This window comes from Hylobates moloch, unplaced genomic scaffold (genome assembly GCF_009828535.3).
Source record: "Hylobates moloch isolate HMO894 unplaced genomic scaffold, HMol_V3 SCAFFOLD_6, whole genome shotgun sequence".
Lineage (NCBI taxonomy): Eukaryota > Metazoa > Chordata > Mammalia > Primates > Hylobatidae > Hylobates > Hylobates moloch.
The window spans coordinates 94619914-94646609 of NW_026652281.1; the positions used below are offsets into that span (position 1 = coordinate 94619914).

Consider the following 26696-nt stretch of genomic DNA (forward strand, 5'->3'; position numbering starts at 1 on the left):
ATCAGAGAAGACAGACATTTTAATTCCTTTTTTTTAAGACTTTTTTTTCCCATAGTATTCAGTCTCTGGAATATCTCCAAGAAAATTTGCATACTATGTAGAGATGAGATAGATTCAAAGAGTGGGGAGAATTAACTCCTGAAACTGCTACTCCCCCAAGTCTTTCATTGAAGGTGACTGTGATGATGGCCAGCATATGTGTAAGATAAACCATAATATATATTGCCTTGGTAAGCCAAATTGAAAATGTGTATGCTCTTTAGGGATTTTATATGGGTGTAATCTCCATATTCCCATATAAAGTTGCAAAATGTAGATTATTTTGAGTAACACTAAAGTCTTTATAAACTCATGTCAAAGAATAAAAGAAAAATAATAACAGATAATGAAATCACATGACAACAGATGATTTCGACCTCATAATACTGTTGTCTGTATTCTGTATTTTAGTCTAACCTTTGATCTCGACTTCTATGGTCATATAAGTACCATACATTTTAACTTTTTTATCTGAAATAAATCTTTTTGCTAGGAAGTCCAGAAGTAGAATACAATCATTTAATATCTTGCTTGATCAAATAATGTTATTTAATTGACAGTTTTTCATGTTGGTACCAGAGTGCGAAGTTGTTATTTTTTGTGGGATTGAAAATTGATATAATTCTTATGATCAATTATATATGTGAGTTAAAAGGTAATTTTTAAAAATCAATTTTATGTCTACCAGCTGTGTGACCTTGAACATATATTGGTCTTTGTGAGCTGACTTAATTATACAATATCACTACCCCGAGAGCTAACATATATTGTGCAATTACTGGGTTAGAATTATACTGAGAGGCTTACACATCACAGTAGAACTGTGCAAGGTAGATGTGATTAGCTGCTTTGAGTTTCAGTTTATCTGTAATGTAGGGAAAATTAAGTTATCCACAGTCTCATGAGTAGCCAATGGCAAAACCAGGAATTGAAGCCAAGTCTGTTGTACTTGGCTTCACTTTTGGGCACTTTTCACTGCATACTATACTGCCTAAGGTTTGTCCTTTTCCTCAGCCTTCCGTGGCAAGGACATCCCAACCTTGTGTGCTCTGTGGGCTGACGTTGGTGCATTATTTCTTCTTCCTTCCCATATGTGTTTGAGCTTCCTTCTAATGTTACCGAAATGCCAGGGTTTCAGTCTGGATCTTGTTGCTTGCCTCACAGAAAGCCAATTACTGAGACTGAGTATTGCCAGGAAAGGAGACTTTATTTGGGTGCTGCAGCTGAGGAGAACAGGAGATCAGTCTCACAGCTACCTCCCTGATCAACTACAGTTGTGGGGTTACATAGAGGGTAAGGAATGTAACTAAGTGTGGAAAAACAGGAATTAGAGAGGGGTAAGGAAGATGAGTTGGCCAACAGGAAGCAGGTGGTCATTAGGCAATCGTGACAGGCGAGATGTCTGCTGTCTCATTGTCCAGATGCAATGATCTGGTGAGTTTCAGTTCCTTGATACTCTCTGGAAGGCCTCATGGTTGGTTTCCTGGGAAAAAGGTCAAGTAAGATAAATGCAAGTTTCAAGCTTTAAGACTAGAAGGGTCAATTCCTATGTTTATCAAGAAAACAGTAAACATCAGTTCTGTGGGACAATTGGGCTAGTTTCACTAATATACTAATTTAGGTCAAGGACAACTAGGTTTTTGTCTATTTTTTCTCTTTCCTTTTGAGTTTTTGAAACAACAACAAGAACAACAAACCCAACATAGTCTTTTCAAAACACAAATCTGATTATGTTACTATCCCATGGTAAAAGTCATTAAGTGGTTTTTGATTGCTCTCAAATAGTCTAAAATAGTTACCAAGGTTTTCAAACTTTGCTTGATCAGATCCCCTGCCATCTGCCTGGGCCCTGCTGCCCCACACGGTACTCTGAGCTCTGATGCTCCACACGTCTTCCGTTACAAGTCTTTTACAAGCACTCTCTCTTTCCTTGGAGAGGTTTCTCCTATTCTTCACGTATTCACTTTCTTAAGCAAATGTTTTCTCTTATATAGCTAGTCAGTTTGCATGGTTAAATGTCTGAAATTAAAAGCACCGCATTACTTCCTTGCACTGATCTCAGTTCATAACATTTTCTGTGCATTTGTTGACTATCACACAAAAAATCCACATCGCCATTCTATTAATCAGGGTTTTCCAGAGAAACAGAAACAATGGGAACTATATATATCTTTAAAAAACAATTTTGTGTCTACCAGTTGTGTGACCTGGAACATATATCACATACAATATATAGAGAGGGGTTTTTATTTGTTTATAACATTTCAGCTTCTATTTTAAATATAGGGAGTACATGCGTAGGATGGTTACATAAGTATATTGGACCCAGGCAGTGAGCACAGTATCCAATAGGTAGTTTTTCAGCCTATGCTCCCTCCTTCCCTTCCACCTCTGGTAGTTCCCATGTTTATTGTCCCCATGTTTATGTCCATGTGTGCTCAATGTTTAGCTCCCACTTAGAAGCGAAAACATGTGGTATTTGGTTTTCTGTTTCTATTTTCGTTTGCTTAGGATAGTGGCCTCCAGCTCCATCCATGTTGTTGCAAAGCATATGATCCTGTTTTTTTTAAGGCTGCAGAGTATTCTATGGTGTATGTGGACCACATTTTCTTTATCTAGTCTACCGTCGATGGACATCTAGGTTGATTCCATGTCTTTGCTATTGTGAATAGTGCTGCAATGAACATATGCATGCATGTGTCTTTTTGGTAGAACAATTTATTTTCCTTTGGGTATATACCTAGTGTTGGGATTCTTGGGTGAAATAATGGCTTTGTTTTAAGTTCTTTGATAAATCTCCAAACCGCTTTTCACAGTAGCTGGAATAATTTACACTCCCACCAATAGTGTATAAGCATTCCCTTTTCTCTGCAACCTTGCCAGTATCTGTTGTTTATTGGCTTTTGTATAGTAGCCATTCTGACTGGTATGAGATAGTATCTCATTGTGCTTTTGATTTGCACTTCTATGAGGGCCTTTACTAGGGAAATTGGCTCATGTGATTATGGAGGCTAAGAAGTTTCATGTGGTCTACCACAGAGAGACCCAGGGAATCATGGCCCAGTCTGAGTCTAAAGTTCTGAGAACCAGGGGGCCACTGGTGCAAGTCCCAGAGTCCAAAGTCTGGAGAAACTGTAGTCCTTATGTCCAAGGGCAGGAGAAGGTGAGCGTCCCAGCTCCAGAAGAGAGGTCAAATTTACCTTTCTTCTGCATTTTATTTCATTGGGGCACTCAGTCAATTGGATAGTGCCCACCCACTTGGATGACAGCAGGTCTTCCTTACTCAGTCCACTGATTTAAATGTCAATGTCTTCCAGAAACCCCTCACAGACACACCTAGAAATAATGCTTTACTAGCTATCTGGGTATCTCTTAATTCAGTGAAATTGACACCTAACATTAACTGTGACAACCATTTTTGAGAGACAGAGAAGATGTCTGCTTCTGGTCAAGATAGAATGGCAAGGACCAGATTTACCTACCCTTTCATCTGCAATAACCAAAAAACTGGCAAATATATGAAAAATGGCTTTGAAGATACTGAACATCAGGCAATAAAAGAGTGATTCCTGAGAAGTGGTAAACAAATGAGATGAGCCCCATCTCACAGAACAACCAATGCCACTAGAGATCACAAAACAAAGTACCGGAGAAGAGAAAGCTGCACAAAGAAAGCACTCCAGAGCTGGGTGCAGTGGCTCACGCCTGTAATCCCAGCACTTTTGGAGGCCGAGGTGGGCAGATCACTTGAGGTCAGGAGTTTGAGACCAACCTGGTCAACATGGGAAAACCCTCGTCTCTACTAAAAATACAAATATTAGCCATATGTGGTGGCACATACCTGTGGTCCCAGCTACTTGGGAGGCTGAAGCGTGAGAATTGCTTGAACCCAGGAGTTGGAGGTTGCAGTGAGCCGAGATTGTGCCAGGGCACTCCAGCCTGGGCAACAGAGTGAAACTCTGTCTCAAAAAAGATAGCACTCCAAAGATCTACAGAGGGTTCTGCTCAAGTATTCAGCTGAGTACTGATTAGTGCATGCATGTGAGAAAACTATGTGATATTAGAGAAAGAACTACCTGAAAAGAAGAGAGGTAATAGCACTTGCTGATCACACAGGGTCAGGAATAGTGTCTGTTTCCACTACCAGACTGGAAAAGCACATGATCCATGAAGTATTTAGTAGAGTGCACAAAAGATTCTTGCATCAGTGGTGGGTAATAATTATCCCTGGACTGAGCATTGCTTCAGTGCCATCTAATGATTATCAAAGGCAAGATCCCAAAAGATTGAACTCCTTTGCAAGTAACTTAACTGCATTCAAGAACAAAGCTCAAGAATATTTATAGGGAACACAAAAATATCCAGCACCCGAGGTAAACTCTCAGTGTCTGGTATTCGACAAATACTTATGAGGCTGGCAAAGAATCACAAAAATACTATTTATAATGAGGAGAGAATCAATCAATAAAAAGCAACTCAGAACTGATATTATATATATCAGAATTATCAGACAAGAACATTAAAACAATTATTATAATTGTATTATATATGTCCTCAAGTTAATTAGACATACAGAAGACATAAAACAGACCCAGTTGAACATCTGGGGAGGAAACTGTGATGAATGAGATGAAAAATAAACTCGAAGGGATTAACAGCATATTAGACATTGTAGAAGAAAAGATTAGTAAACATGAAGACATAACAGTAGAAACTAAAAAAACAAAAAAACCGATAAAACAGAATGAAAAATGAACAGGACATCAGTGAGCTATAGGAAAACTTCAAGTAGCCTAATATGTGAATACGTGTATGACTGGAGTCCCTGAAGGAAGAAGAGGAGGTTGTTAGAACAAATAATGAACAATTTTTCCCCAAATTTGTTGAAAATTACAAGCTCACACTAAAGGGACTTCAAGCAAGCATAAGAACTATTAAGAATACTACGGCTGGGCACGGTGGCTCATGCCTGTAATCCCAGCACTTTGGGAGGCCGAGGCGGGCGGATCACGAGGTTAGAAGACCGAGACCATCCTGGCTAACACGGTGAAACCCCGTCTCTACTAAAAAAATTCAAAAAAATTAGCTGGGCTTGGTGGCAGGTGCCTGTAGTTCCTGCTACTCAGGAGACTGAGGCAGGAGAATGGCATGAACCCAGGAGGTGGAGCTTGCAGTGAACCAAGATCACACGACTGCACTCCAGCCTGGGCGACAGAGCGAGACTCTGTCTCAAAAACAAAAACAAAAACAAAAACGGAATACTACACCATTATATATTTTATTGAAATTACCCAACACCAATAATAAAGAGAAAATCTTTATTACCAGAGGAATGATGAGGGTGAAAGCACATTTCTTTTTTTTTTAATTGTTATTTTAAGTTCTGGGGTACATGTGAAGGATGTGCAGGTTTATTACATAGGTAAACATGTGCCATGGTGGTTTGCTGCACCTATCAACCCATCACCTAGGTATTGAGCCCAGCATCCATTAGCTATTTTTCCTAATGAAAGCACATTTCTTATCTAAAACAATGAAAGTGAAGAAATGGTAAAGGAACATCTTTAAAATACTGAAAGAAAAGAAGTCAACCTAGAATTTTATATTCAGTAAGAATATTTAAAATGAAGGCACATAGGCTTTTTTCAGACATCCAAAAATGGAAAGAATTGATCACTAACAGACTCTCACTACAGAAATGTTAAAGGAATTCCTTCAGGCTAAAGAAAAATGATACCAGATGGGAATATGGCCCTAGACAAAAGAAGGAAGAGTACTGGAAATTGTAACTACATAAATAAATACAGAATTTAAAACTTGGTTTTTAAATATCTTTAAAAGATCATTGACCATTCAAACAAAACAGCCACGTAGTGTGGGTTTATAACATATCTAAAAGATATGACAACTCTAGCACAAGGGGGAAGCAGATAACTCAGAGTATGATATTATAAAAATATTATACCGTATAGGAGGTGCTATAGGATCACTTGAGGGTAGACTGTAATAAATTAAAAATGAATACTATAAACCTTAAAGCAACCACTAAAACTACTAAAATAAAAATACAAAGAATCATGGGCAGTAAACCAACAAAGGAGATAAAATGGACTTATAAAAATACTCAATTTATCCAAAAGAAGGTAGAAGAAAAGGAAAAAAAGAAACATGAAAGATAAAACTAATGGAAAACAAATAGTAATACTGCAAGCTTAACATATAAATAATTACATTAAATATAAATACTTTAAATATCTCAAGTGAAAATCGAGGATTCAAAAAAACTTTTATTTTAGGTTCAGGGGTACATGTGCTGGTTTGTTACATAGATAAACTTGTGTCACAGGAGTTTGTTGTACAGATTATTTCACTACCCGGGTATTAAGCTCACTACCAAATAGTCATTTTTTCTGCTCCTCTCTCTTTTCCCACCCTCCGCCCTCAAGTAGACCCCATGTCTGTTGTTTCCTTCTTTGTGTTCATAAGTTCTCAATATTTAGCTCTCACTTATAAGTGAGAACATGCAGTATTTGGTTTTCTGTTCTTGTATTAGTTTGCTAAGGATAATGGCTTCCATCTCCATTCCATGTACCTGCAAAGTACATGTTCTTGTTCTTTTTTACGGACAAGCAGGGATTCTTTGATTAAACAGCAAGACAGTGTGTATGCTGCCTACGAGAAATGCACTTTAGGCTGGGTGCGGTGGCTCATGCCTGTAATCCTAGCACTTTGGGAGGCCGAGGTGGGTGGATCCCCTGAGGTCACAAGTTCAAGACCAGCCTGGCCAACATGGTGAAACCCCATCTCTACTAAAAATACAAAAAATATTAGCCAGGCATGGTGGCATGCACCTCCCAGCTACTTGGGAGGCTAAGGCAGGAGAATCACTGGAATCTGGGAGATGGAGTTTGCAGTGAGCCGAGATTGTGCCACTGCAGCCTGGGCACAGAGTGAGATTCTGTCTCTCCCGCCCCCCCCCCCTAAAAAAAACCAAAAAAAAAACCAGAAAAAGAAATGCATTTTAAATATAAAGAAGTGAATAAGTTAAAAGTAAAAGAATGAAAAAATATATCTTGCTTATAATAACCATAAAAATCAGGAGTGATTATATATAATCAGACAAAGCAGCTTTCAGAGAAAAGATTCTTACTAAGGAAAAAGACCATTTCATAATGATAAATGGATCAGTTTATCAAGAAGACAACAATTCTAAGTCTTCATGCACCAAATAATAGATCTTCAACATGCATAGCACAAGAAATGGATAGAACTGCAAGTATAGACAGACAAATCCACAATTTTAGTCATAGATACTAATACCTCTCTAATAGTAGATAGGATAATAGACAGAAATTCAGTAAAGAAGACTAAAAAATATTAAGATAAAAATTTTACACAAATGTATTTACAGATTCAATGCATTCTCAATAGAAGTTCCAGCAGACTTTGTGTGAATGTGTGTGTGTGTGTGTATAAATAGACAAATTGATTCTAAAATTCATGTGGAAATGTAAAGGACCTGGAATAGCCCAGACTTCTTTGAAAAAAAAAATAAAGTTGGAGGACTTGCATGACCTAATTTAAGACAATATAATGCTGTGTCAACAAGATAGCATAGAGATTGTGGTTATGGTTTCCTGGGTGTATACTTATGTCAGAACTAATCACATTGTATACTTTAAATGTGTGCAGTCTATTGTATATCAATTATACCTCAATCAAATTGTTAAAAATGATTATTGCTAAGAAATAATGAATTTCAAGTAATATCCATAATTCAAGAAAAAAATATGAGAAAATGACAGAGCTACACTTCTACTCTTAGCACAAGCCGGTTGGTACACAGCAAGGTTAAAAACAACAAGCTAATAAAGCCAAACACTAAGTAGGCTGAAAAAAAATAAATTGATATGTGGATTGAAGACAGTTTTTTTTGAAGACACAGTTATTAATATATCATATTCTGCTTGTTTTGCCTTGATATATTGATTAAAGCTTGTATGAAATGACCACCTGTTTCAAGATATTTAAAAAATTATACATCCAAAACACCAAGTGAATCCTATGCAATTGATAAATGAGTATCAAGACTTACTTTGCAAGATAATCAGGCTCTCCTCCTCCCCACACCCCATTTAAAGATTTTTGTGCTTTGAGGGATAGCTTGTTTAGCTATGCTGGCCACTAAAACCTAGTCTTGAAGTGAGCTGGACTAAGAATCAGACCTTTTAATCACAGTGATACTATCTTTAGTGATAGTAACAAGGATACTTGTTCTATCAATTCATAAAATAATTGTTTTAAAAATATGGCTTATTTCATCCTTATTTTTGAAAATGTCTTAATGTATTTATGATGTATATTATGTGAGTAGAGTTGTATATACATAAAATTTATAAATGAGTATGCATATTCTAAGGAAGAATCCAAAGTTAAAACAAGTCTCTTGGGAACATTCATGAAGCATGCAAACTGTCCAAGTGAGTGCTGCTGAATTCAGAGAATTTATGAGTGTGTTTCTTGCAAGTCACCCTGCAGGGCTAGTTGAAGTTTGCGCTTAATAATATAGGAACTTAATAGCCCTGAAAAATATAGCATTTGGACATGTTCTATTTTGTGTTTTATAGAAATGTTGTTGAGATGCTTGACCTGTAATACGACTATTTATACTAAACTCGAAAAGACTTCAAAGTGAGAAAAATACTGGAAATTTTATCTAGTCCTACTGAATGGTGAGGGACATGCAGAATGTGGAATTAAGATCATGCCTGTATCTTTCTAGTCAATATGATTTATTAAGAGAAGGAAAATCTTGAAAAGAGTGAAAGAACAATAGCCACACACCCAGAGCTTACTAAATCCTCCCTAAGTCAGTTAAATAGCAAATTTATTGCAGTTTTTGTTGTGATTGAGGAAATATTTTGATTCATTATTAAAAAATCAAAATACACAACTGTATGATAATTATGTTTTCAAGTGTGTGTGCTAAATATTTTGATATCTGCCTTTCTAGTTTTATTTTTAAACAAACAGCAGTTGCCTTTGACATATGGAATTATATATTATTATGGTTATGCTTTTAAAATCTATATACTTTATGGAAATTTTATGTGATCATGTGTTTTCTTAAATATCAGAAAAATGTTCACAGATAAACATATAAGGGAAACTTTATATACCATTTCATATTTTTCACTTTTTATGAAATCATTTAAATATGTTTTATTCAATATGATTTTAATTTTATAACTTTTCTGAGTTTTTTAATATAAAAATTCAGAAATTAGAAAGTCTTTTGCTAACATTATATACTTGATCTTTGATTTCAAATACAGAAACTAATATCATAGGACATTGATAGTGAGATGTATAAGATACTCTTTGCACCTCTACAGGTAAGTTGTTTCAATTGCCATATTTTCCTCATTATAAAACATTTTCATATGTAATATAGAAGGAATAACTTGTACTGTCTTTTCTGTCCTTTACTCTCTTTAAAAAATTGTTATATTAGCATGACCAGACATTTCTCAAAAGAAGACATACAAGCAGCCAACAAATATATGAAAATATGATTAATGTCACTAATTGTCAGAGAGATGAAAATCAAACCCACAGTGAGATTCTATCTCACACCACTCAGAATGACTGTTACTAAAACTCCAGAAAATGACATGTGTTGGTGAGGTTGTGGATAAAAGAGAACACATACATTGTTGGTGGGAATATAAATTAGTTTCGCCCCTGTGGAAAATAACTTGGAGATTTCTCAAAAAACTAAAGATAGAATTACCATTCAACCCAGCAGTCCCCCTTCCTGGGTATATACCCAAAGGAAAACAAGTCATTCTACCAAGAAGATACCTCCACTCATATGTTTATTGCAGCACTATTCACATTAGCAAAGACATGGAATCAGCCCAGGTGTCCATCAACAGTGAACTGGTAAACTGCATAAAGAAACTGTGGTACATATACACCGTGAAATACTACACAGCATAAAAAGAAAGAAAGAATGTCCTCTGCAGTAACATGGATGGAGCTGAAGGCCATTATCCTAAGCAAATTAAAGCAGAGGCAGAAAACCAAATACCACATGTTCTTAGTTATAAGTGGGAGCTAAACGTTGGGTACATATGGACACAAAGATGAGAACAGTTAACACTGTAGATTCCAAAAGGCAGGATGGAGGAGGAAGCCAAAGGTTGCAAAAACTACCTATAGGCGACTGTGTTCACTATTTGGGCGACGGCGTTATGAGAAGCCCAAACCTCAGCATCATGCAGTATATCCATGCAATAAATCTGCACGTGTACATATCCCCTGAATCTAAAATTTAAAAATAGATAAATAAAGTTGTCAGATTAGGGATGCATGCTTTTTTTGATAATAGCTTTATTGAGGAGAGATGACATATCACAAACTACACGTTCCTAAGGTATACAAGTTTGGGTGTATGATGCACCCATGAAATCATGACCACAATCAAGATAGGGTGCATATCTATTACCCCCAAAAGTCTTCTCATGCTTCTTTGTCATCCCTCCCTTTCAAGCTGCACAAGCCTCCTCCTCACCTCCACTATGTCCTTAGGCAACCATGGATCTACTTTGTATCACTATAGGTTAATTTACATTTTCTATAATTTGGCATATATGGAATTACACAGTAAGTACTACTTTTTTTCTGATTTCTTTCACCCAGCATAATGATTTTGAAATCCTTCCATGTTTGTAGTATATACTAGTAATTCTCTTCTTTTTATCACTCAGTGGTATTCCATTACAGGATATACCACAATTTGTTCATTCATTTACTTGTTGATGGAGTTTTAGACTGTTTACAGTGTTTGGCTATTACAAATATACTTCTTATAAAGATTTATGTACAATACTTTGTGGTATGTACATCTTTAACTTTTTTTTTCTTTGAGGTAGAGTCTTGCTCTGTCACCCAGGGTGGAGTGCAACGGCCCGATCTCCGCTCACTGCAACCTGCGCCTCCTGGGTTCAAGTGATTCTCCTGCCTCAGCCTCCTGAGTAGCTGAGATTACAGGCGTGTGCCACCAGGCCAGGCTAATTTTTGTATTTTTAGTAGTGACAGGGTTTCACCATGTTGGTCAGGGTGGTCTTGAACTCCTGACAGCGTGATCCACCAGCCTCCGCCTCCCGAAGTGCTGGGGTTACAGGCATGAGCCACCACGCCTGGCCACATCTTCAACTTTTACAGAAGCTTCCAAACAGTTTCCAGAGCAGTTCTACCATTTTCCATTCTCATTAGCAGGATACAGGAGTTGTAGCTCTGCCGTATTCTTGCCAATACTTCATATGCTTCCTTACTTTTTTTTTTTTTTTTAGCTACTTTAATGGGTGCATAGTGGTATATGGTTGTGGTTTAATTAGCATTTTCCTAATGACTAATATTGAATATTGTTTCATAAGCTTTCTCGCCACTCATTTTTTTTTTGTTTAAGTATCTGTTTAAATCTTTTGTCCTCCACCTTTTTAAAAACTGAATTGTTTGTTTCTTATTGCTGAATTTTGAGGGTTCTTTACATATTCTGAAAACGAGTCCTTATTCAAATATATGCTTTGCAAACGTTTTCTACACATCTGTTGCTTGTCTTTTCATTGTCTTAAGGATGTCTTTCAAGGAGAAGTTTTAAATTTTGATGAGGTCCAATTTATCAATTTGTTCTTTTGTAAATCATGATTTTGGTGACGTATCTAAGAAGTATTTGCCTAACCGAAGTCATAAAGGCTTTCTGCTATGGTTTTCTTCTGAAAGTTTTTTTTAGTTTTTACATTTAGGTCTGTGACCCATTTTGAGTTAACATATGTGGTGTGAGCTGTGGATCAAAGTTCTGTTTTGCATCATTGCAGCACCATTTGTTTAAAACATTTTCCTTGCTCCACTGAATTGTCTTTCTGTCTTTATTGAAAATCAAGTGTCTGTATATGTTTGGGCCTCTTTCTAGACTCTCTATATTCTATTACAGTGATCTTCTTGTTTATCTTTATGGCAATATCTTACATTCTTGATTACCAAAGCTTCTAATGAGTCTTTAAATCAGGTAGTATTCATCCTTCAATTTTGGTCTTCTTTTTCAAAGTTCATTTGGATATTCTAGGTACTCTGCCTTTCCATATGAGTTGTCAGAATCAGTTTGATAATTTCTACAAAAAAAGCCTGCTTGGATTTTGATCATGATTTGATTGAATTTATAGATCAGTTTGGGAAAAATGGACAGTTTTACAATACTTCTGATTCATAAGCATGGTACATCTTTTCATTTATTTAGGATTTTCTCAGTTTCTGTTAACACTGTTTTTTAGTTTTATGTGTTCATGTCTTGCATATATTTTGTCCTATTTATTCCTAGTAATTTCATACTTTTGGTGCTATTGTAAATGACATATTAAAAAATTTCAACTTCTAATTTTTCTTTTTCTGGAAAGTTGAAATATAATTTATTTTTGTGTGTTAATTTTGTATCCTGCAACTTTTCTAAATTCATGTATTAGTTCTAGTTGCTTTATTGTACATTCCATTATGTTTTGTGTTTTTTACATAGTCATGTCATCTGTGAATACTGACATTTTTACTCCTTTTTTTTTTTTCAAACTGAATGCCCTTTAGTTATTTTTCTTACCTTATTGCCCTTGCCAGAATCTCCAGTATAATGTTGAATGTAACTGGTCAGAATGGACATCCTTGCTTTGTTTCTGTTCTCAGGGAAAACATTCTGTCTTTTATGAATACTTTTGATGTTAGGTGTTTGTTTTATGTAGCTGCCTTTTATTGAGTTGAGGAAGTTTTCTTCTACTTGTAGTTTGCTGAGTTTTTATCAGGAATAATGTTGGATTTTGTCAAATGTACTTTCTGTATCTACTGAGATGATAATATAGTTTGTTTTCAATGTTAGAACAAACTACATGAGGGTGAATTACATTAATGTTTGAGTGCTGAACCAACTGTGCATTCCTGAGATACACTCAAGTTGATCATGATGTATTATCATTATTGTAAAATGTTGAAATCATTTTGCTAAAAATTTTCTTAGAATTTTTATATCCATGATCATAAGAGTTATTCATCTGTAGTTTTCTTTTCTTACAACATCTTTGATTGTTTGTACCAGAATAATTCTTGTATCATGAATGGGTTGGAAACTGTTTCTTCAGGTTTCACATTTCTCCAAGAGTTTGTGTAGAATACTACTTATTTGTTAAATGTTTGGCAGACTTCAACAGTGAAGTCATCTTGGCTTGGAATTTTGTTTTTGGAAAAGCTTTTAACTCTAAAAACAATTTATTTAATTGATATGGGTCTGTATAGGTTGTCAATTTCTTCTTGAGTGAGCTTTGGTATTTTGTGTCTTTCAAAGAATTTATCCATTTCATCTAAGTTATTACATTTATTAGCATAAAGTTGTTTATAATATTCCCTTATCTATAGAATCTGTAGTGATTTCACTTCTCTCCCTCCTGAGACTGGTAATACGGATAATTTGTTCTCTCTCTCGCTCGCTGTTTCTCTTTCTTGCGCACGTGTGTGTGTGTGTCTGTGTGTGTGTGTAAAATGTCTGGCTAGAGGTTTATCAATATTTTTGGAAAATAAAAAGAACCACATTTTGGTCTCATTGTTTTTCTCTTATTTTTCTGTTTCTATTTCATTTACTTCCACTTTCATCTTCATTATTTCTTCTTCTACGTTTGAGTTTAATTTGCTGTTCTCATTTCTCAAAATAGATGCTAAGATAATTCATTTGAGGCTTCCTTCTTCTACTCCTCCTGCTCTTTATTTTTGAAGTAGGTCTTCAGTGCTATAAATTTTGTCCTAATTACTGCTTTAGAAGCATTCCTCAAAGTTTGATGTGTTGTGTTTTTATTTTCATTGAATTAAAACAATTTATAATTTTTATATTAGTTTCTTCTTTGACATGGGTTATTTATGAGGATGTTATTTTATTTCTACATATTTTTAGATTTTTCCAGAGATATTTCTGTTGTTGATTTTATTTTAATTTCATTGTGTTCAGAGAACATACTTTATCTGACCTGAATTCTTTCACATTTATTGAGACTTATGTTATGGCCCAGAGTAGAATCTGTCTTTGTAAATGTTTCATATGCACTTGAAAAAAACGTGTATTTTGCTGTTGTTGGGAGGAGTGTCCTAAAAATGTCAATTAGGTCAAGTCATTTGTTTATAATTTTCAAGTCTTCCATCCTTAATGATATTCTGTCTACTTTTTCTGTCAATTATGGCTGGCTATATCTGTGGTTGTCTACTTCTACTTGCAGTCCTATTTCTTTTTTTTTCCTTCATCTATTGTTAACCTCTGTTATCAGGTACATATATGTTTAGGATTTTAAAAATCTTTTGCTTGGCACATAATGGACAAAGCTTTTGCATGTATCTTAGCAAGATACATGGAAAGATACGTGCAAAATGTAACAAAATGTAACACAGTGTAATCTACTTGGATATGTCTTCATTTCATATGCTCCATAATGCACTTCTTTTTGTTTTACAAGGTAATATGGAGATGTGATCATTCCTCTTCCTACAAGTATTAGCCTGACTAATGTGTTGTTTTTATTTTTATTTTTTATTTTTATACTTTAGGTTTTAAGGTACATGTGCAGAATGTGCAGGTTTGTTACATATGTATCCATGTGCCGTGTTGGTTTGCTGCACCCATTAACTCGTCATTTAGCATTAGGTATATCTCCTAATGCTGTCCCTCCCCCTCCCCCCAACCCACAACAGTCCCCGGAGTGTGATGTTCCCCTTCCTGTGTCCATGAGTTCTCATTGTTCAATTCCCACCTATGAGTGAGAACATGTGGTGTTTGGTTTTTTCTCCTTGTGAAAGTTTACTGAGAATGATGTTTTCCAGTTTCATCCATGTTCCTACAAAGGACATGAACTCATCATTTTTTATGGCTGCATAGTATTCCATGGTGTATATGTACCACATTTTCTTAATCCAGTCTATCGTTGTTGGACATTTGGGTTGGTTCCAAGTCTTTGCTATTGTGAATAGTGCCGCAGCAAACATACGTGTGTGTGTGTCTTTATAGCAGCATGATTTATAGTCCTTTGGGTATATACCCAGTAATGGGATGGCTGGGTCAAATGCTATTTCTAGTTCTAGATCCCTGAGAAATCGCCACACTGACTTCCACAATGGTAGAACTAGTTTACAGTCCCACCAACAGTGTAAAAGTGTTCCTATTTCTCCACATCCTCTCTAGCACCTGTTGTTTCCTGACTTTTTAATGATGGCCATTCTAACTGGTGTGAGATGGTATCTCATTGTGGTTTTGATTTGCATTTCTCTGATGGCCCAGTGATGATGAGCATTTTTTCATGTGTTTTTTGGCTGCATAAATGTCTTCTTTTGAGAAGTGTCTGTTCATGTCTTTTGCCCACTTTTTGATGGGATTGTTTGTTTTTTTCTTGTAAATTTGTTTGAGTTCATTGTAGATTCTGGATATTAGCCCTTTGTCAGATGAGTAGGTTGCAATAATTTTCTCCCATTTTGTAGGTTGCCTGTTCACTCTGATGGTAGTTTCTTTTGCTGTGCAGAAGCTCTTTAGTTTAATTAGATCCCATTTGTCAATTTTTAGCCTGACTAATGTTAAACTTATGTTCTGTTTCTGGTATTATGTGTCTATGACTTTCTAGGTGTCCAGCCTTTAAATTCAGTGCTCAATCATCAAAATCAAAGATATTTTATATAATCAATTTCAAGGGTATTTTATATGGCAATTAAACTCTACACATGTAGTTTCAACAGTATACAGACTCCATTGAAGAGATGACAACGTCAGTAATGATGACCAAGTTTGTGCATGTGTAGGCAATGTCAATTATGCATTAATTACTATCTAAATGATACTAAGCATAAGACATATACCTTGATGTTTAAATGTGAAAAAATTTATTTTAAGTCTATGAAATATGGTTCATGCCAGATAGGAGTATTGTATTCTATATAGTGATGGGTGAATCAGCCAAGTTACTGTCCCCATAGAGCTTACATTCTAGTGTGTATAGGCCAATATGAAATAAGCACAAAATAAATGAGACAATTCTTACCCATGGTATATACTATGAAGGAAAGAGCAATGCAGTAGGAAGTTAAAGGGGTAAGGTGAAGGTGCTATTAATTGGGCTGTCAGTGAAGACCTTTCTGAGGATGTCATGAGTGAGATGAATGACACTGAGACCTGAATAGGGAGAGGAAGCCATTGGGGATGACATTGGGGAAGAGCATTTGAAGCAGAGGGAGCAACAAGTAGAAGGGCTCTTGATCAGGCATGAGCTTGGTGCTGGAGAAACATAAAGAAAATCAGCATGGCTGGAGTTTAGTGAGTAAGAATGGTAGCAAGTGAAGGTGGAGAAGCGGGTTGTGAGGCTGTTTTTGCTTTAGTTTCTCTAAAGTTGAACCAGAAGATTAAGTATTCTTTTAGAAAAACACATTAGACACATTACTGCACATGGATGTGTTTCATTTCAACCCTGTGTGGGGACTAAAAGCAGAAGGAAAGAAGCCGAGCCTCCCAGGGTGCTTAGCATCTGTACTACATGCAATTTAGCACTTGGATATATGTTTCCATGTGTTACTTGCAAATTGTATAAATCTGTTTTAGCCTTGTCACTCTGAGGGGAAAGGACCATGTTATATTGGTTCAATTAGTATGATATGGCTTCTCAAGGAATAGTTATGGCTTGGGGGAAGCAGGGGGTAGAAGAGGGTTGATGCAAAATCAGCATGTTTCCTGGCAATTATATTAACTGGTTAGCACTTAAAAGGAGCATAATTGGAACATCTTTCTGGAGGGCAATCTTGAAATACATATCAACCAATCTAAGTTTTTTTAAAATGCTTTTATTTTGAAAAGTGTATGAAAGAAATGATCAGGGCAAAGATGCTTCAACAGGGATGTTCATTGAACTGCTTTTTTTGTAATAGCAAAAAGGTTGTCAACAAGTTAATGTTGGAAAACAGTTACTGTAAAATATTATTTAGTATTAAATTTGTGATGTAGATTTATTCTTTTTGACATAAGTGATGTCTAAAATATTTTAAATGTAAAATACGGGCAGAAGCAGAGTATAATTCCACCTTTGAGAAACAGTAAGTCTGTTTATGTGAGAAAAGAAAAAGAAAAAATATCTGGCCATCTACAAATATCAAAACTGCGGTTGTTTCTTTGTAGTGGGGTTATACATAGGCTTCTTTTTATCTTTACAGATGTTTATATTGTCTGAGCATTTTACAATGAATATACATTTTATATATAAGATGATTAGAAAAAAAAGCCTATTTCTATGTTGAAAAAATAACAACAAGGCAAACTGTTTGTTGAGCAGGAGTTGAGTTAAAGAGTAAAACAATTTATGAGGTAATGCTAAGAACACACTTGGGGCACATCCAGAAGAAAGTGGTTCTGGCATTACACCTGACACGTAATAGATAACAAATGGTGAGTGGTTGTTATGGGTGAAACTGTGTCCCCCACAAAATCCATATGTCGAAGTCCCAACCCATAGTATCTCACAATGTAACCGTAGTTGGAAATATTGGATGCTGGGCGCAGATCGCGTGCAGCTCGCTAACGGTGTTGGCTGAGAGGTCTAGAAGGGCTCGACTTGATACAGGATGACTTTGGCTAGAGATTTACTACCTCTGTCCTTGGAAGAGGAAAAGAAAAAACATAAAAAGAAATGGCTAGTGCAAAGTCCACATTCTTACTACATGCATGTAAAACGTCCAGGTTGCTACAAGATTACCACAGTTTTCAGCCATGCTCAGAGAGTGGTTCTTTGTGTAGGTTGTTTAACAGTGTTGTGTCAGCCTACAGGAGGAAAGGCCAGCCTCACAGAAGGGTATTCATTTAGAGGAAAGCAACACTAATGATCCACACAGCTTCCTGAATTCGTGTTATCTTACAGAAAGCCTTATCATAAGTTCCATAATTTGAATTAATCTACCAAGATAATGTAATTACATTTGGTTTTGTAAGGTATACAACAGTGATCTCCTATTTTGATGTCAGGCTTTCAATAAAGTTTTGGTTATGGGCAAAAAGAAAAAAGAAATATCATCTTTACAGAGGCAATTAAGTTAAAATGAGGCAGGTAGGGTGGGTCTTGCTTCTAGTATGGATGTGCACAAAAGGAAGAAGGTCCATGTGAGGACACAGTGAGAAGGGAGCCATCTGCAAGCCAAGGAGAGAGGCTTCAGCAGAATCCAAACCTACTGACACCTGGATCTTGGACTTGTAGCCTTCAGAACTGTGAGACAGTGAATTTCTATTGTTTAAGCCACCCAGTTCGTGGTATTCTGCATGGAAGCCTTAACAGACTCATACAGTGGTCAAAAAATGATGGATGCTGTTACTAAGAAGAGTTATTCAACACTAGGCACTGCACTAAGGACTTTACATGCATTATCTTACTTCTTCATCACATAATCTTATGAATTAGATTCTATGATTCATGCATGTTTTGCAAAAAAAGTAACTGAGGCTTAAGGGTCTTAACTAATTCATCACATAGCTAGCAATGTGGCAGAGCTAGGTTTTGAATGTTGGTTGTCTGATGCCGTAACTTCTGTCCTTAGGCGCTGCACTAATATTAGTATGACTTTGTGACAGTGCACAAAGTTAGGATCCAAGAAAGTTGACATGGCAACACCAATAAAATGGTACATTATTTCACTCTAGGTAATAAATGTATACAATATTTATATCTTTTTTTGTTGAATTGAAAAACCCTTCCTCTTTATTACAAGGTAAAGAGATTTCATGATATTTTGTTTGTTTGGTTTTGAACCACTAGGGGTATAAACCCGTATAACTTAGTGGGAAGAGTAGTTGAGTACTAGAACTGGGACCAGGTCTTTTGGAAACTAGAGACAAAGAACAAATAAAGGAAGCTGTCATTTGGAATTTGAAACCCTTAAATATTCAGTGCCCCACGACAGTTTGCTTAGCTCTTAACTTGGGGATGCTCTGTCATAAACTCTTCAAGTCAATCTTCCGAGGAAGGTCTTACCATCAGTGAATAAACTTAGGTTCTGAGAGATGAAGCAACTTTTCTGAACTCACAGGTCTGGTCAGTGTTCTTTATCTCCAAAGTCAGACTGGGAGTGCGGACATCCATCTTCTTGCTCCCTGGCCGTGCGTGAAGAGGACGGCCATGCTTATCCAGGGAATTAACCCTTTCTCTGTTACCATTCATTTATACTTATTTCATGTTCACTCTTTAGAAGATATTCTGCATTTGACTGTATAGAGGAAAGTCTGATTCCCTGGCCCCTCAAAACTTTGAACTACAGATAATTGAAACTTGGAAAGTTTACTTTCCAGAAATAACTTATTGGAGACTAATTTGGAGAAAATAGGAAATCCCTCTTGTAATTCAAGAGCTTAATAACACCAAGATTTAATCATTTAGTGAATGCTTGCAATGTGCCAGGAACCATGAAATGCACTTTCCCATTAAAGATGAGGCATGTATTTCTCCAGCTTCTGGGAGGGTTGGCTGCTAACAGCTCAGAGCTGAGCCTCTCTAGGAATTTCCTTTAGCCAAATGGTTGGCCCTTATCCAATGACTAGTTGATTAGGGTACAAAAGAAACAGTATAACTCTAGAGAAGCCATGCAGAGATCCCCCTAGAGTTGGCTGGGGCTTCTCTATGGGTTATCTTCTCCCTCTGTCCAGTCCTTGTTCCTCTAACTGCTTTCTAATATACCTCCTGCACTTGAATCTCCGCCTTAAAGTCTAGTTCCTAGCCAACCTGATGTAAGTCAGAAGCCAAATAAAATTCCATCCATCCATCCATTCATCCATCCATCCATCCATCCATCCATCCATCCATCCATCCATCCGTCCATCCCTCCCTTGACTTATTTACCAGATACTATTAAACACTTGTGATTTGCCAGGCAATCTTCAAGGTCTTGAGGGTATAGTGGAATTCCTGCAATTCCTGAAAGCAAGATCTCTGTTCTCATAGAGTTCCTTACTGTTTCTATGTTTAAAAAGTGCTTTAGGCTAGGAGGAAGGCTTAGCACCGTATCATTATTAAATGTTCTATAGTTGTTATCTTTTGATTAAATGATAAAACAATTACCCCAGTCAATATAAATCCTGATTTGGGTTACATCATCTCCCACCCTGAATTACTAAATAGGATCTTCCCAGGTGTTTCCTAACTAAAATCTGTCTGCCCTGACTTTTCTCTTCTTCAAAAGCACGTCTGATAATTTAAAGCATTCTCCTTAGCTACCTGATATAATGCAGTTTTCACAGGATGGCAAGCAGGCTCTTTATAAACTGGTTCCATTCAATTTTTTCAGCTTAAACTCTGATTACTGGTCTACTATAACCCAACTTCTTTCCATTACACCCCACTGATACCTCTTTTCCTTCTCTGTATAAAATAATTGCTATGATCATATTATTTCCTGTTCTTGAGACTTTCTACATTATTTTCTGTTTCTGAGAGGCCACTCTTTCTGCAGGTCATCTGCAGTGCCCCCATCAACATTTCTACTTACTAATCTTCTGGCTTGAATATCACCTTTTAAGTTTTTATCATTAACTATCCCCCAAATATCAACTGAACATGGTAGGACCATTTCTTTCTCTTCCATTCTCCCATGATATTTTGTGTAGCCATCCTTTGTACATATTACCACTTTGCATTGCAGCTACTTGTTTGTGTCCTTCTCCCTTAATCAATTGTTACATCCTTGAGAGCAATGACTATGCCTTGTTAGTTTTTTTTTTTTTCCAGACGGAGTCTTGCTCTGTCGCCCAGGCTGGAGTGCAGTGGCGCCATCTCAGCTTGCTGCAACCTCTGTCTCCCAGGTTCAAGCGATTCTCCTGCCTTAACCTCCTGAGTAGCTGGGATTACAGGCATGTGCCACCGTGCCTAGCTAATTTCTGTATTCTCAGTAGAGATGGGGTTTCACCATGTTGGCCAGACTAGTCTCAAATTCCTGACCTCGTGATCCACCCGCCTTGACCTCCCAAAGTGCTGAGATTACAGGCGTGAGCCACCGCGCCCAGCGTTAATTTTTACATCTGTAGAACTTTACAATATGTATACAGCAAAAACTGGGTATATTGCAGTTGAATGCGTTTCTCATTCATCCAATTCACTATTGGAGATACAAAATTAGCATTTCATTCCACTGGATTTCTTTTAAACAATGAAAGTAATATTTTCATATTAGTTCCTCTAGGGTAAATTTCAACTGAGGAGAAATGGATACACGTTGGTGTTAGCTCTTTTCCTTTATTTAAATGATCTATTTCTTTGTTTTGGCTGCTATTTACCATTGTCTTGTTGCAATGACTTAGTTCATAATGCAAATCTCTTCAGTCAATAGATACACTTGAAATAGTTAGCTTGTGGTATGCTGTTTGAATAATTTTTCATCATTCAGCCTTCTATCTGCATACCAAGTACTGTGGAAGGGATGTGGGGGCTTCTGTTGGGAGAGGGGAACGACAGGAGAAGAAAAATTATAATGCAGATAAGGAGAAGGAAAATCTGAAAATCTTTTCCAGTTTGGCAGTGGCAATCATGGGTACCATACATAGTAACAGTTTAATTTTAATTTTTAAGGATGGTTGTTTTCCCTGAAGACCTGCAGATATGCAATAGGTACTGACTGGTGTGTAAAAGTAGAAATGGCATTAGCTTTATCCCTTCACTCCTCCACTTCTACTTCCCCTTTCACTCATAATTAGGCACCTTGTGGATCATTAAATCTACTGCGATCCCCATCTCCCCACATTGCATCTGCCTCTGCATGTCCTCCCCTACATCATGCCCCTGAGATACTCCTGTTTAGTCTCCAAATGTCACCTCTTCCATCAACCTTCCCAGACTCTCCCCAAATCAGAGCCATTTGTTTTTTTCTTTTGTAATCTCATGTTAGTTTGTCTGTCCCAATATTTTTATTCAGGTAACAACATTTAATTATTTGTTTGTATGCCTGTCTCTCGTTTACAATCTTTGGCTCCAAAGAGAGGATGTCTTACCTTGGTATTCTTATCTGTTCCATAGTGAATGGAATAAAATGGTTGCTAGATATATATTTACTGAATAAATGATTAAATGACTCAGAAGAAATACTTATTGGGGGTTTTTTTTTACATATTACCTAACACAACTCTTCTAAAAAGTCCAATCATTTCAACGATAATTAGTCTCATTGAAGAATATTATGAAAAGATTAGTACATGGAAAAAGCACATTATAATTAGAAATACCACCTATGTTTTTCTGTTTGTTTCTCTTCTGCCAAGAAATAAAAGCATTTTTATAATTTAAACCAAAAAACTTAGATGTGGCATAAACCTTTTCATATGTTGAGCATTTCAGAAACTAGAGCTTATATGTAACTTAAAATGTCAATGATGAAAACTTTATGGAATCTAATCCTTCACAGAAATAAATGATCCAAGTGTGCACAGTAGTCAGAATGTGAGGATTGCATCAGATAGTATGTATTATGTGATATATATATTATATTTTGTGTATATTTAATGAGTTTTGTGATTGATCATTATTGTCTTACCATGTCCATTACTTCTTTAAAAATATTGACCAATGGCTAGTTTAACCTTGTGTGTACCTGCTCATTCTAAAATCTTTCTCTGTTTACTTTTCAGTATTACGAGTTTGTTATTTTGATGAGGAAAGAACATGTTGGTCAAACTTCTGAATAATCTACTTTTTAGTATTATGAGTTTTTTATTTTGAGGAGGAAAGACCATGTTAGTCAAACTTTTAAATAATCTCCTCCCCTGAACCATTTGCGAAATATAAAATGTATGTCAGTGGCCCATATCAGCTATATATGTTGAATGATATGGGTAAATTAGCTTTCCCTGAAACAAAAGTTCTGTACTCACCAATTGTACTATTTACAATTCATTTTCCAGACTAGCTTACAAAAGTTCTGTACTCACCAGTTGTACTATTTACAATTCAGTTTCCAGACTAGCTTCTTCTAAAGTGGAAAACCATTTCTGTCTAATCTCTTTCATTGACTTAAAAAACAAACAGAACTTTCTGAATATTTTAAATGGTGGCTTTGAAGAATAGGTCTGGTTATTGAAACAGAAATCCCCTAGAACTCACCAGAACATAGGGCACTGAAACTGGAATAAATGTAATTCTGATATATGGTTGTACTTGAGGCAAGCTGAACTCAAGAGGTGTTTAGGGAATTGTAAACCAAAACGTTCCGTCTTTAGTACTCAGTCAGGGTTAATGGAAGGAAAAGTGTCAGAGTCCCAGCTAAGGCAGCTGGTCCCTAAGGTCTGCTCTAGGTTACAATGTCATCTGCTCGGGTCTCTTAGGAGGTATGCAATTGACAAGGTGATAAGAAGCAAACTGGAGAGAGAAACAAGCTGTAGACTAAGAAACACAAAGCACCAACAAGCTGATTCAGCTCAAATGCAATACGCTATCTTGAAAATATCGTAATACTATCACTGGGGTGTGTGTGTGTGTGTGTGTGTGTGAGTAAGAGAGTGAGATTATGTATTTACAACTTTGTTTTCCCAATAGACAGTGAATTCTTGGAGGGTCAACTTTTGTATCTTTATTGACAAGGACAATGGGACACACATCTCCCTACTCCCTGACACCTCCAAAACGTGCAAATATATAAGAAAAGAATTAGTTTCTTGCCTTTAATCCTACATTGATTTGACAGGTACTCAACTAATTATTGCAGAAGGAACGCAGGGAGGGAGGAAGGATGGAAACTTTATTCTGAATCTTGACTTTTCCATTAATCTTGACTTAATCTTGCCTTTTTGTTGGGAAAGTCAGTTCTTGTATCTCAGATTCTTCATCTGCAAAATGGCTAGGCAAGGCTAGATCCATTTCATAAAAATTTTCCAGAATTAATATTTTATGGTTCCAACCCAAATGTCCAGCAATGATAGACTGGATTAAGAAAATGTGGCACATATATACCATGGAATACTATGCAGCCATATAAAATGATGAGTTCATGTCCTTTGTAGGGACATGGACGAAGCTGGAAACCATCATTCTCAGCAAACTATCGCAAGGACAAAAAACCAAACACCGCATGTTCTCACTCATAGGTGGGAATTGAACAATGAGAACACATGGACACAGGAAGAGGAACATCACACACCGGGGCCTGTTGTGGGATGGGGTGAGGGGGGAGGGATAGCATGAGGAGATATACCTAATGCTAAATGACGAGTTAATGGGTACAGCACACCAACATGGCACATGTATACATATGTAACAAACCTGCACGTTGTGCACATGTACCCTAAAACTTAAAATATAAAAAAAAATATTTTATGGTTCCATTGAAATCTGTAAGTATGAAAAGAAATAAAATTATAAAATGAATTTGCTGAGGAAGTACTTTATTCAATCCAGTGTTGAAGAAGTAAATGGTACCAATATCTGCTGCCATTTTCAAGCTTACTTATTATCAGCCTTTAATGAAACACATGGGCTGCCCTGCAGCTCATGTCACTGGGCTGTCAGAGGGGAGTGAAACTGAGGAGGACAATTCAGAGAAAGTTACTTCTTCAGTTTCGAAGAAAACTCAAGTGATGTCCAGCCTAGGTACCTTCCTTCTCAACAATGCCAGCACTTTTTAGGGGATAAAGAACTGCTTATGGAGGGCTTTCAGAATCACAGAGAATAGTCATGTGACACAGGGCAAATTTTTAAGAGCTGGGTCTGGTTTAAATATTTCTGAAAAAATGTGTAAAGTTTGTATAAGCTATAGGAACTGTACAGAAGCTAAGAATATTGATGATGCTGATTATTAGATTGTTATTATAGATAATTATTATTATAATTACTTCATCTTCTAAGTAGAGATGCCCAACCCATTATCATTATTCTCTGACAGAAGCTCATAAAAAATTTTACTAATGCATTATTAATACATTTTAAAATCTTGTGATAAACTCAGTCTCATGTAGGAAGAGGTGATGCTAAAGTAGATAGCACAGGAATTTTGGGACCATATATACATATGAAATGAGCGCCCACTCAATCTTTTAGTATATATGAAATGTTGGCAAATCAATAAACATCTCTGTCCCTGTGTGTTTGTTAATACAAATAAGAAAAACACACACACAAAATAAATATCTCTGAACCTCAGTTTACTCTGTGTAAGTTGGTCTTTATATTTCCGTATCAGTGCGTTTTGGAGGATTGACCAAGAAAACATATGGTCACCTTCTAGTAGAGTGTTGAGAACAAAGCAGACATTTGGTTTTGCACCCCAAATTTATTGAAATACCCATTATTTCCCAACAATAAAATAAGAAAACACAATCTCTGTCTTTATGAATATTACCATTTAGTTAATTCCTTTAAACTTCCCACATTTCTGAATTAACAGAGAACATATACTCAAGGAACTATGTATTAGGATGGTGAATATTGACAAGGGTAGCATGGACGTGCCAGTCAAGAACAATGGTCTCTGTTCTAGGGTACAGGCAAAAAAAAAAAAAAAAAAATCCAATGGCAAAAAAGAACCCAGTGCCAAAAGGGGCTGACATGATTGAAGAGCAGCCTAAGTCAATCTTCATATTTTGGTGGCAATAATTATATTTGAAAATAACAAAAGTTAATTATTTGAATGTAGCCTGTTACTAGACTCAGTTATTTAAAGATACCAAGCATTCTCTAAAAATCTCTGTAGCTTTTTCATGCCTTGTTTGAAGGCTTAAGTCCAGGAGGAACCCAGCAGCACTTGCTGAGCATCTTAAGATTATATTTGTTCATTTAACTGTCTCAACAAACTTATTTGAAAGTAGCATTTGTAAGCATCCCCATTGTATAGATGAGGAAATTTGAGAAACTAAAAAATTTGCTCAGGGTCAAACATTTAATACGTGTCTCACATGGAATTGAACTCAGATCTATTATGTTGATGCAATTACTTTTGCACCAGCCAACCTAATAATTGGCCTAAAAAAGTTATCCCACTGCACTTTGTTAAAAAATATCAAAGAAGAAAGGAAAAAAATAAATGGAATGAAATATTTGAGGGATGGAGTCAAGAACAGAGAAATTCCTTGTACCTTTAGGATGACAATATGCACAATTTATCTTCTCAAATATTGTATATAAGTAATGGGGAACAAGTTGTCTGTCAAATAATAATGAACTCCTCACAAATCCAAAAATTTTCACCAGCTGCTGAGTAAAATGATCAATTGGTCACTGCTCATTTAAGTTGTTATATGTTTTTTTTTACTTGAATTCATTTTTTCTCTCAATTATTTTCGGAGTTGACATTCTGTTATTTGCACAAAATATCTCAGTAGAAGATCTTTGGCATTTTCCTTAGTATTGGCAGTAGTTTGTGTAATTATGTGTAGGTGTTTCTGAATGCTTTGAAAACTGATTTGAATGGCTAATTTAGCCACATAAACAAAGGATGAGAAAGTTTCTGTGTCATGATTGTATGAGTGTGAGTGTGTGTTTTCTCAACTGTTTAAATAATTCTATCATGAATAAAATGACAGGGGCCTCTCTTAAGGCCTATATATCATCTATCAAAACAAGAGATTAGTCAAATGTAAAGAAGGTAAA

The 26696-nt window shown here is 36.2% G+C and overlaps 1 protein-coding gene across 1 annotated transcript; it reads left to right on the forward strand.

The window, feature by feature from the left end:
- The first annotated feature begins 17715 nt into the window (after nt 1-17715).
- LOC116470444 (small ribosomal subunit protein eS27-like) lies at nt 17716-17970 on the forward strand. The gene has a single exon (XM_032755773.2). The coding sequence runs from the start codon at nt 17716-17718 to the stop codon at nt 17968-17970; it is 255 nt and encodes an 84-aa protein (XP_032611664.1).
- Nucleotides 17971-26696: the final 8726 nt, after the last annotated feature.